General features: G+C 31.9%; 1 protein-coding gene across 2 annotated transcripts; it reads left to right on the top strand.

The window, feature by feature from the left end:
- The first annotated feature begins 4,806 nt into the window (after positions 1-4,806).
- Positions 4,807-11,956, top strand: LOC115953083 (glycerol-3-phosphate dehydrogenase [NAD(+)] GPDHC1, cytosolic). Of its 2 annotated transcripts, XM_031070565.1 has the most exons (6): positions 4,807-5,158; positions 5,369-6,381; positions 7,136-7,357; positions 8,202-8,449; positions 11,243-11,382; positions 11,692-11,956. In XM_031070565.1, exons 2-6 carry the CDS (start codon positions 5,724-5,726, stop codon positions 11,813-11,815), a joined length of 1,392 nt encoding a protein of 463 aa, XP_030926425.1. In that variant the 5' UTR covers positions 4,807-5,158; positions 5,369-5,723; the 3' UTR covers positions 11,816-11,956. The 2 variants fall into 2 exon arrangements, with proteins under 2 accessions (XP_030926425.1, XP_030926424.1); XM_031070564.1 differs by having other exon boundaries at positions 4,807-6,381.
- Positions 11,957-12,916: the final 960 nt, after the last annotated feature.

Raw genomic sequence — 12,916 nt, 5'->3', positions numbered from 1 at the left:
ATCTCTTTTAATGCTAGGCTAAACCTTCTAAAAAAAAAGGTCTATATTTTCTTTTTCATTGGTGTTTTGTTCTCCTAAATTGTTGGAAAACTTTGGAAAGGATAAATAAATGTAGATTTAGGAATTTTCTTTTATTATTAATTTTATGGATTGTTCTTAACGTCAAATAATGTTTTTCTATTTTAAGTTTGTTTTCCAGACAAGTTAGACAATTAACTTTCAGCATTTATTTATTTATTTTGTCGTTGCTTTAGTTAGTTTTTTGAAAGAGAAAAGATTGCTTTGCAGTTATTTTTTCTTTGAACTAATGAATATTTTCTATATGTTGTTTCTATTCAAATATTTTAGATACAAAGATCTTGGACATAACAAAAATTTGTAATTAAGCTATGCGATCCCAACTCCCCATTAAGTTTGGGAGGTAATATTGAACCATTTTGCTCTTCTATTTTGTGTTGTGTTTGGTAAAATTTTACGAATAGTAATTGTGAATTGATATTACTTGTGTAAGTGTAATTCCAGTATGATTAAGTTGGAGGATTGTAGTTAGTGATTAAGATTTGGTTACCATTAATGAGCTACTCCCAAATCCCAATGATGGTCTATAATTTTTTTTTTTTTTTTGAAATTTTAAGAATTAAATTTAAAGAAGATTTATGTTGATTCTCTTATATATTATTATTACCTTTTGTTCTGTTTTTATTTTAAATTTATTGTTGTTAGTTGGGTATAATGTTGGACTGTGCCTAACTGCCTATATGTAATAGAAAATATTGTATATTGGGTGGCACTGACGGATGGTTGAAGAAAGCTGATGAAAAAATAAATTTAAATATGAAATCGTAAATTAAAAGTTTTCTTCTTATTGTTTTGGATTTTAGTAGGTGATGGCTAAAACAATTGTTGTAATGTTGAGTAGGCTAGAGTAGAATATCCTTTTTAGCTCATGAAATTATTTGTTTAGCTCATGAACCACACTCTTTACTCTCTCTCTCCCTCTCTCTCTCTCTCTCTCTTTTTTCATTCTCAAAAAAAAAAAAAAAACTTTTTTTTTTAAGTGTAATATATATCCAAATTAACTCTTAAAAATTAAAATGCCATGGTCCATATCCACTATTTTTATTATTTTTTTTATTTTAAGTGTAGTATATATCCAAACTATATATCTTATAGTAGGAAATTAAACAGATGTGTCACTTTAAGGACACAGAAGTGACACAACGTTATCAATGCATGCACACCCCTGTAGTGTCACATCTGTGTATTGATTAGTTTTTTATTTTATTTTATTATTATTATTTTTTAATTTTTATGAGAAACTGTATTGACGAGTTTAATGTTATAGTATGAAACACGAAAACTATCTTTAGATTTCTGGGTAAGGAATTTTTCCATATTGAAACTGTAAAAGTAAACATTTACATCATTCAAGGCGAATAACTTAGGGAACAGCAACACTTCGGGTTATCTTATAATTTAAGGTTTGGCTTAATTCTGGTATATTTTTTTTAAATATATAATAATAAGTGATAGTGAATTTCAATCTCACATTTTATTTAGTTAATAAGTGATATAGTAGCCTTTCATTAAAAAAAATATATATATATATATATATATTAAAAAAGTATTAAAGATAAAATAAATCCTATAATTTAACTAGTTGATACTTTTTAGTATTTTCAAAATAAACATTTCCTTTTTTCTTTTATTAAATGATATTATTATTATTATTTTATTAATCTAGAGAATAAAAAAGTGAGGCCATTACACCTATAGCCAGAGGAAAAGAATAGTTCCTTTTTGTTTTATTTTTATTTTTATTTTTGCTAGTAAAAAAATTGTTTTGAATGCATTTAATGTGTAGAGTCGTGTACGAAAAGAAAAATTAAATAAAGAAAGAAGAAAGCGAGACATTCCACGTGAAGCTTTTTTTTTTGGCTAAATTGCCACGTGATGCTTTGCTATCATATCACGTATTTTTTTTTTTTTTTTGGTTAAACAATAATTGTGTGACTCAGAGGCCGTTTGGTTTGTTAACTGAAAATACAGTGTTCAGTGTTTAAACACTGAATACTAATGTCCAAAATTTGAAACAATATGTTTGGTGATAGTGTTTAAAATAGGACTGTTTGAAAACGGTTGCTCAAAAACCTCTGTTTAAAACATATTTTTTGAAACATGCTCGGGCCACATTTTAAACAATGAACAGGCGTTTCTGATAGCACAACGGTAATAAAAATTAAATTCAGTTTTTACTGTGCCCGGACCCACTGATTAGCTTTTTTCTAAAGTTTGTCTCCTCTCCTCTCTATCCGCTAAGGTTTCATTCCATCTTTTTCTCATTTCCCCTTCCCCTTCAGCTCTGTTTTACTCTCCCAAAGCACAAACCCGAACCCATAAAAATTATCAACTCACTTCCCTTGACAAACCCACCATACCTCCAGCAAGTTCCCATGGCAGACCCATCATCGGCAACACTTCAGACAGAGTGACCACAAACCCATCTTCCTTTTCTTTGATTTAATTTATTCTTTAGTTTTTTTTTTTTTTTTTCTCAACAACACACAGAACACCACAAACCAGCAATCACAACCCTCAAAAACACCAATTACAACCTACAAGATCTCAACAACACAAATTGGAACCCACAAATACACAACTCATAGATAGTCACGGTAGAAATTTTGTTTTCAATTCTTCCTCTCCACCGCCAAAATGCTTCTTCCTGGATCGGTCTCACAGAAAATCGATCACGCGAAGAGGCAAATCGGTCTCGCGGCAAATGAAGATTTAAAGAAAGAAAGAAAGAAACGGAAAAGAAATAAAGAAGAAGAATAAGAAGAAGCAGAGGGAAGAACTACGCCTGAAGATCGGTGAACGGAGTTGTGTATATCTCGGGCTGAAGGTACTGATCGGCGGAGAGCTCCGACGAACGTAAAGCCCAGCCGTGGATCTTCTTTGGCGTCGATGGAGATGAAGACGTGCGTGGGTTTGGCTTTTTCGTTTTCTGCTCTGAGGGAAGACTGAAGACTGAAGAGAAAGGGATAAAGACAAAAGAAAAGGAATAAAGAAGGGATAAAAAACGGATTAAAAAATTATTATTTAATACGTTGTCAGTTTTTTTTATCATTAAAAACACACATACCAAACATATATTTTACATTTTTTTGAACACTGAAAAATATTGTTTAAACTATGATACCAAACACATTTTTTTGTTTTATTAACACTAAAAACACGTTATTCAACAACACTTTTCAAACCATAATTTTCACAACTTTTTAAACAATAATTTTTGAAAACTATTGCCAAACGAGCCCTCAGTGTCACTATTTAATTGTGTTCATAATGGTTTCTAAATAAATAAAAAAATCCTCTCTTTCTACCCCCCCCCCCCCAAAAAAAAAAAAACTATGCTCATAATGGGTTTTCATTTCTTTTTTCTAATCACAAATATTTAATAAAAATGATGAGTTTACTCTATAATTTTCAGTGTGAGTGTGAGTGGAACGGAGGATTATACATACATAAAATACTTGATTTCTATCCCAAAAAAAAAAAAAAATGATAAAATAGTTAAATAGTCAAAAAAACTCTAAACATTGTCATTCTCAAAAATAAAAATGATGGGTTTCATTTGTTGCATATCAAAAGTTTACTCAATCTAACTACAACATTTTTTTTTTTTTTTTGAAACAAACTACAACAATTTTAAGTACAGTATTTTATATTGTTTAATTAAATAGTATCTATTCAGTAAGATCATCTGCAAAATAGTGGATAATCGTGGCCATTTGACCATAGTTATGGATGCTTCATAAATAATAGATAGAAAAGAAGAAGGAAATATTAGATGTCTTTTTATTACGATCACACATGGCTATGGCCTATGACGACCTCGCTACAATTGTAAAAGAAATGATTTTTTTTTTTAATGTAAATAATGAAAAAAGATTTTCTTTTTCTTTTTTTGAGAAAAAAAAGATTTTATTCTTTTTTTCTTTGATGAAAGATTTTATTCTTAATTTAAAGTTATAAACAGTTGTACGTAACATATATGCGGGGTTTACATATATTTATGAAATAGACCTTACATTATATGAGATACAATTTGGCAAATAAAGAGATATTACTCCAAAAGTAAATTCTGGAATTGGGGATGACCAGATGCATGGGATTATGTTAATAACAGTACTCACACAATAATGAAACACCAAGAATTATTCAAAACTCCTAAGATTATGCATTTTTTTAATATGAATTATAGATCATTCAATAATTTAGTTAATAGATTTGTTAACCAGTCCTCAAACTATATATATCTTAAATAGTAGCTTATAGCTAGCTTGATTGACTTTTAACGCCATCAAATTCAACTCGTTAACATCTCTTTATTCCTCTCCATTATAACTATTAAACTATCCATACACACAAAAAAAGAGAGTTTCTTATTGCCAAATAAGAAATCGGGATAAATTGGAAATTATGGTGGCATACTAATTTAAGAATATTGTGACATTTTGTTGTGTCTATACTCTATAGGATTTCTCATTTCAAATATGACTGAATCTTCCTCTAAATAGTACTTTTTTTTTATATCAAGAGTTTTAAATTATAATGTCCGCTCTTTAAACCGTTCTTATTAATTGTTATAGGCTTAACTAGCTGGGAGAATATTGCAGGTAGACAACTGTAATGGGAATTAGTCATGACAAAGCTCAAAATATAATTAATGACCGTTGGGGAGGTTGGAAACATCCATAACCTATTTAATGCAAAGACACCGAATTCAAACTCCAACCATACCCTTCCATTCAATGCAAAAATGTGAACAGGAAGTACAGCTAATAAGCTAGCTGCTGATTTTGGCTCATCATCATTTCCTTATTGCTTCTTCATCTCCACAACCCCACAACAAATGCACTTACTTTTCATGCTAATCACCATCTCTCTTTAAACTTTAAGAGCCTTTTTGTTATTTTCAGCTTCTTTTTTTTTTTCTTTTTTTTTCTATGGTTTCCCTCCAACATTTCCGGCTCTGAGAATTGAGTAAGTGTTCAAAGTCTGTGGTGGGTCTTGGCTATTGATAGCTAGGAAATTCAAGCTGAACTGCCGGTCTCAAAATTGAAGCCAAAGCCTTTGTGGATACCGACAAGAGGTTGGCTTTCTTTGACTTTGAAGTTTTTATTTTGTTTTAATTAGTTTGTAGCTTTGGTAGATGAACAAACTCAATCAGACGGAGAAAACAAAGCCGTATTAGAATATTTTTTGGACTATTCTTCTAGAATGGATTACTTAAGAGCTCTCAGAAAATAAATAAGCTGGTACATATATATATGTGGCATGATGAGATCCATTTTCTTGATAGGTAGGACCGAAAATCTTAGTGGAAACGCGGAAGATTAGTTTCAGTGTTGGTAAAAGGGTCTACCAATAAGATTTGATTCTTTTGAATGCATGCAACTTGTAAAGTGGGGTTTGTCTTTTTAAGCGGCGAATTGAATATTGTGGGATTTGGAGTGCAAGACCCATATAAAAATTTGAGCTTGTTTGCTCTTTCAAGTCTTGTGTAGTTGAGGAAGTTATAAATTTGAATGTGAAACTCAGAGGTGGAAATAGAAGAGAACCCAGAAAAGAGGACACCTAATTGATACAATTAAAGATTTTTGCTTTGTTTGTATTGATTTATTGATCTTCTTGGTGTTGACATTACTGGGAAGAACATGGTGGGAAGCATTGAGAGAATGGGTCATAATTTATACTCCAATGGGTCTATTCAGAACTTTAATGGTTTGGAAGAGAAGCTTGATGAGCTTCGCCGCCTTCTTGGCAAGGCTGCTGGTGATCCATTAAGGATTGTTGGTGTTGGAGCAGGTGCTTGGGGCAGTGTTTTTGCAGCTTTACTACAAGACAGCTATGGCCAATATAGAGAGAAGGTCCAAATCAGAATATGGAGAAGGCCAGGAAGAGCTGTTGATAGAGCCACAGCTGAACATCTCTTTGAAGTGATCAATTCAAGGGAGGATGTATTGAGGAGGTTGATCAGACGCTGTGCATATTTGAAGTATGTCGAGGCAAGACTAGGTGATCGGACTCTCTATGCCGATGAGATTTTGAAAGATGGGTTTTGCTTGAACATGATTGATACCCCACTTTGTCCTTTGAAGGTTGTGACTAATTTGCAGGAGGCTATTTGGGATGCCGATATTGTGGTGAATGGTTTGCCTTCCACTGAAACTCGGGAGGTTTTTGAAGAGATCAGTCATTACTGGAAGGAGAGAATCACAGTACCAATCATCATATCCTTGTCAAAGGGTATAGAGGCTGCACTAGATCCTGTTCCCCACATAATAACTCCCACGCAAATGATTAACCGAGCAAGTAAGAATTATCTTCTTTTGCTTTGCAAGTCTGCTTGTGGTAGCACTTATCACCTTTTTTTTTGCATATTATAGGTAAAGGTGAATAGATTTTTTAAGTAAGAAAGATAAAATTTTCATTCTTTTGCTTGTATTTTATATGCAGTGGTGAGCTTTAAAAAGAACTTTTGGAAGTGTATAACCTTAGGAATTTGTATGGCTGATATAAACAAATTATTCTCATGAAAGCAAAAAATTGGTTATATCTTACATGCAGTGGTGAATGTTGAAAATAAAACTTTAAAGTGCAAGACCTTATGAATTAGTATGACAAAAGCAAACAATTATTCTCATGAAACCAAGCAATACTGCCATTTATGCTTGAATTTGTTAAGAGCTTTCTTACTTGGTAGAATCATTGTGTAGTAGTGATTGGAGCTTTGGGAGGGGAATCAGGATGTCTTACTTTGGGTTGGAACTTAATTTATGTTGCTTATGTATGTTGAGGCATTATACTATTGACCAGCCTTATCTCTAGGATTATGAGGATCTGCTTGAAAGTTATGGGAAATGTACTTCCCTCATCTACATCAATATGATTAAATAATTTCATTGCTTGTGTTTCAGGAGTGCAATATATGCAATTTGAATATTGTTTTTGTTTTTGATTTTTTTCCCCAACTTGAATGGTTATTTATTTATTTATTTTTAATTTAACTTAGTTATGCAGAAAATATTTTCCCTGTTCTCTAACCTTTAGTATATATGCCTGGTAGCTGGAATGTCTATGGAGAACATACTTTATCTAGGTGGACCAAATATTGCATCAGAAATTTACAACAAGGAATATGCTAATGCTCGAATTTGTGGAGCTGAGAAGTGGAGGAAACCCCTTGCAAAATTTTTAAGGCAACCCCATTTTATTGTCTGGGACAACAGTGACCTTGTCACACATGAAGTCATGGGTGGTCTGAAAAATGTCTATGCCATTGGCGCTGGTAAGTTTCAGAGTCATTGTGTGGGTAAACTTGATCTTCTATGCCAATTTTTATCCTGCTTTTTTTTAATGACCCCTTGGGTAATTGTATTATTCCTTTTCCTAGTTTCTTGTTTGGCATTTATAGAAGTGACATCCTATTATTGAAAGATCACTTTGCTGAACAAGCATTAGAAAAGGTAAGAAGACTGCAGCATAAGCTTTCCTCATGTTCCTGGAAATGAAATTCAATGAAAAATAAATAGAAAAAACACGAGGAGCAAAAAAGTCTGATATTGTCAATTGAGACATTGTACAAGGATGCAGTATTATGTATTAACAACCTTTTTGGTGTGGCAATGATGGTCACAGTTATTATGAAATGAATTCACCTTTATAACACTTTAGCTGGAGATGAGTGCTGATGTAGACAGTTTCATTGATAAACCTCTCCCAATGTGTTTCTTTCTTGCTATTACAAGCCAACTTTTAATAAAATTACATTAAAAGCATGGTCTTTTGATGCAGTGTTTACTCATGGCACATTCAAGTTATATCTTAATAGTTTTCTTAGTTCTATTGATCCATTGTCAAATTGGTGACTGTTGTACAGATTTTTGATGTATGATATATGTAATGGAATAGAGATATGTATGAATATATGCATGCATGTATATGAATTAACAACCCTCAAACTCTGCTAGGTAACTCTTGCCGAGTCCAATCCCCTAATTATTTCAGTTCAGAGTAAAATGTTGCAACATCTGGAATAATATATGTTGATCGCAAATGCATGTTTTATTTATTATTATACATGGTCTATGACCTGAGTTTACATGGTCCCTTTCCCATTGTGGTTTTCTCAGGAATGGTAGCAGCCCTTACCAATGAAAGTGCTACCAGCAAATCAGTATATTTTGCACATTGTACATCAGAGATGATATTTATTACCCATTTGTTGGCTGAGGAACCAGAGAAGCTTGCAGGGCCTTTGCTGGCTGACACTTATGTAACCTTGTTAAAAGGTCGTAATGCATGGTATGGCCAAATGTTAGCCAAGGGTGAACTAAACCTAGATATGGGTGATAGCATCAGTGGCAAAGGAATGATTCAGGTACTGAGTTTGATTTAATATTTCCTTTGGAATCTATGTAAGATGCATTCTCATCAAATTCTGCAATTATAGACTATGGTAGTATGTGTCATTACTTTACGTTGAGTTTGGGAGCAACCCAAAGGAGAAGCAATTGCTTTGAAAATTTTATGTAAGTTTCATCTTATTAGAACAAAAAAAAAAATGTCAGTGTAGATCCTCCACATCCAACCACTACATCTCTTTCAACACTTGAACAGGTCTAGGCCTTTTAAAACTTTTTGAATGTGCAGTGCACTTGACATAATCATCAAGTATATTGCATGGCAGATTTGGCTGGCCATGGGATTGACATGCCCTTAAGTTTCTTTTGAAGGCACCATTAATATAACATTTCTCATAACGTTATTTGCAGAACAAGGTTCTGTTCAATTATGTATGGTTCTGCCAAATATTGCTTTATTCTTGAATAACATTCTCAGCTTGATTTGAGGGATCTTGCTTCTCTCTCACAAATGTGACACATTTAAATTTCATTTTGTGTTCTGTTACTAATAGCTGCAATGCTGATATTGTCCCACTCAATGCATCCACAAATGAAATCAACTAGTCTTTTGTAGCATTTATCTATATCATCATTCATTTTAGGCAAGTTGAAAGAAAACATGCTATGATTGGAGACCATAGGCTCCGTAAAAAACATAAATCCTGGAATTAGATGCAAAAGGAAAATTACAGACATCTATATCTATATATTTCTAAAAGCTGAGAAGTAAAATTTAATGTTGCTGTACTCCCGTTGAGCCACCTCATTAGTCATGTCATACTTTTTTTTTTTTAATTTCCTTTATGATTTTTCTATTTTATTTTATATATAATAATTAAATATAGTTAATGTACAAACCTGTTAATGCACCCCATTACTATTAAACATGTTATTATTCATTTGTTTTAAATGCAAATATTTGACTATTCAGCTACCCAAATTGATTTCAAATTTTCATTTTCTTCTTTCTAATTTCAAGTAATTGTTAAAATTGAACAATTCATTATCATTTAGTGGATATATGCACATGTTTACTATTCATTACAAACGTTACTATTCATTAGATGCAAATGTTTAACTATATTCAGCTATCCAAATTGATTTCAACTTGATTTCAACTTTTCGTTTTCTTCTTTCTAATTTCAAGTAATTGAATATTTAAACTTTTCATCTTCTTGTTCTAAAGGAAAAAAAGAAGAAAAAAACTCTTCTTCTCTTCCTCCAACCTTTCCCCTCTCTCTTTGCCTCTTTATCCCCCTACTACTCTTTACTTTACTATTAAACTTTCTTCATTATTTCATCTTTCTTATATTTTAACTCTTCTTCTCTCCATCTTATTTTTTATAAATTTGATATCATTTATTCGATTCAATCCATATTTTTTTCCACACAAAAACTGTGAGTACTCTCTCTCTCTCTCTTAATTGCTTGATTTTTGTTCTTTCTTATAACTCTAATTTAGGTTGATGTTTTTTTATTTAATTTTTTTTTTGTGTTGTATTTTTTTAAAATTTCCTATCACAAATCACTCTTATAGCTTTGGTTTAATATTGGTTTGCATTAATATGTAGTTTTTTTTTTTTATAAAAAAAAAAATGGAAAGTTGAGTTTATATCAAAACAAAATATACACGGCTACGAATTTGAATGTGCCTACCAATGGACTTCCATTGAACAGAGATGTATTCACAATGCTTTTAGCTTTATACACTTCTTTGGTAATGTAAATTTGAGAAAGAGAAAAGGGTAGGCAAAGGATGTATGGTCTTTCATAATCTCCTAGGTCTTAAAGAAAGTGGAGGGCCTGTTAGTCTCTCTTCTACTGAAATTTTGTATAGAAAGTCTTTTGCTATAAGTTCCTTGACTTTTTGTTATTTTGTAATTGCTCTATAGTCTATACTGTGACAAAAAATGAATAAAGTTTTTTTATTTGTAGAGTATCAACTTGGATATTTAGGATAATATATTAGATTGTATATTATTTCTAAAGATTTTATTTTATTTTATGTTTCCACTTTAAATATATGATTTATTGATAATGATCTATTGCATAGTTATCTTTATTTACTTTTTCACTTAGTTTCAATTGTGAGGAAGAAAGAGATGTGAATCTATGTTTTTGAGAAAAATATATCTATAAGAGTTAAATCGCATACATCTATATAATAATAAACAAAGTATACATAGTTACATCTTGGACTAATAGTTCTCACACTATCAATTTTTTTAAAAAAAATAAAATTATTGCATTGTGTTTTCATACATCTCACTATATAAAATACCTAACTACAAAATATATTTTGTTACACTATAAAAAATTTCTAATTTAAAACATAATTTCAAATAACACATATTGAATTTTAAATAATATACAATCTAATATATTAATTCAATAATTATCCAATAAAAAATAATATATCATATTTTCCTGTGCATCGTGCAGGTCTGCGACTAGTATCTTATTATAATTGAGTCGCTTTCACACTAGTGAACTTTTTTTTTTTTTTTTTTTTTTTTTTTTTTTTTTTTTTTTTTTTTTTTGAGAAGAACACACTAGTGAACTAAATGCACTATGCTAGATGAATATGAGTTTTCTGTAAGACATCACCAGAGTTCCTGAGGCCCCTGGCCACATCAGTTGGACTAAGAGTCTGGACTTTGACTGGGAACAGGACAACTTTTTCCTTTCTAGATTAGTCACATTCCTTTTTTTTGTCTGACTTGCATCTTACATCATGATATTGCTAAATCTACCCTATCATTTTCCAGGGTGTTTCTGCAGTAGGGGCTTTCTATGAACTTTTGAGTCAGTCTAGCCTAAATGTACCGCATCCTGAAGAGAACAAGCCAGTAGCTCCTGTAGAGCTATGCCCCATCTTAAAGACACTCTATAAGATACTGATCAGAAGGTAAAGTTTCTGCGACTCATTAATCTCATTTGTGATCTCAACCTATAGTGTACTTGTTATTTACTTATTGTGGAGCCTTTGTGACAAATGACACTTAAAAAGTTAAAAATAAACCATGCATGAGCAATGACAAATTAACAGACAGGGGTCTTGTTTGTTTTGTTCACTTTTATTGTGAACCAAACACTTCAATAAAATTTTACCATGAATAAAGCCACGTGACCCTTGTGTTATTCTGACTCACATGTATAAGCATGGATTTGGTCGATCTGGAATTTAAATCCTTTGTCTTTTATGTTGGATCTTCAGGGAACAATCATCACAAGCAATTCTGAAGGCACTGAGGGATGAAACCCTGAATGATCCTCGTGAACGCATTGAGATTGCACAAACTCATGCTTTCTACAAGCCTTCACTTCTTGGACAGCCTTGATTACTTTTCCCATAGCGAAAGAAAGTTATAACATAATTTAAAGAAGCACTTGCTGTATTAATGCATGATGAAGAAAACATATTGGTTATTGTAATAGATTGTGTATTGATTCAATAAATTATCTATAACTAATTGGTTATCTTCAGCTTCCAGAAGGATATAGTTGAGCGATGGAAACACTAAATAGAATGGAATGGCTTCACAGATTCTAACCATTTCAAAGGATATATAGTCTTACAATTCTGCCGGTGTTGCACTTTATCGTGCAGGGTGCAGTAACAATGTCCTGTAGTGATACACATGCACTTGCCCCAAAAAATTGAGTACTAATTATTGCATAGCAAACTCTTTTTTTGTTGGTTAAAAATATTGAATAATTTTATTGTATTTCACAAACAATAAAATATATAAGAGTGCCTTTATATATGAAGTAGTAGTGTGCAATAGAAGTATGTATACTGTGCCAGATAAGTAAAGTGGGCCTACACGTTAATAGGCCCCCGCGAACTCAAGGTGGATGTGAGACCAACTTGAGTTTGTCAACCAAAACACATAGTAGACCCTTAGGTAGTGACTTAGTGAAGATATCTGCAAGTTAATCTTGAAAGGAAATTGAGAGCAACTTGAGAGCACTATAGACAAAATGATGACGAATAAAATGATAATCAATCTCGATGTGTTTAGTTAATTCATGGAAAACATCATTATGAGCAATCTAAAGTAGAGTGGCAGTGGATGTGGACACACCTAAATCCTTGAGAAGTCATTGAAGCTAGAGGAGTTCATATGTGGTATTAACAAGGGCACGATATTCTGCTTCAGTGCTGGAGTAGGCCACAACAATTTGTTTCTTGCTTTGCCAAAAGATCAAAGAAGAACTAAAAAGAAAACAATACCTAGTGGTTGACCTTCGATAAGTAGGATCTCCTGTCTAATCATCATCAAAGAATGCACAGAGAACAAAAGAAAGGAAGATCATTTCTTAATTTTTTTTTTTAAAGAAAAATTTATTAAGAACAACCCATATACAACAAGTAGCTTAAGCTGAAAATCATAGAAACAAAACCCTCTTAATAGCAAACAAAACTAGAACAAGCTACA

Source organism: Quercus lobata, chromosome 7 (assembly GCF_001633185.2).
Source record: "Quercus lobata isolate SW786 chromosome 7, ValleyOak3.0 Primary Assembly, whole genome shotgun sequence".
Classification (NCBI taxonomy): Eukaryota; Viridiplantae; Streptophyta; class Magnoliopsida; order Fagales; family Fagaceae; genus Quercus; species Quercus lobata.
The sequence above is the reverse complement of the archived record's forward strand: the minus strand, read 5'-3'. Positions and strand labels throughout refer to the sequence as shown.

Excerpts from the sequence above, each read along its gene's own strand:
- LOC115953083 (XM_031070565.1), top strand. The coding sequence starts at position 5,724 with ATGGTGGGAAGCATTGAGAGAATGGGTCATAATTTATACTCCAATGGG. Across the intron at positions 6,382-7,135 it reads GCAAATGATTAACCGAGCAA|CTGGAATGTCTATGGAGAAC; the intron begins GTAAGAATTATC and ends TATGCCTGGTAG. Across the intron at positions 7,358-8,201 it reads TGTCTATGCCATTGGCGCTG|GAATGGTAGCAGCCCTTACC; the intron begins GTAAGTTTCAGA and ends TGGTTTTCTCAG.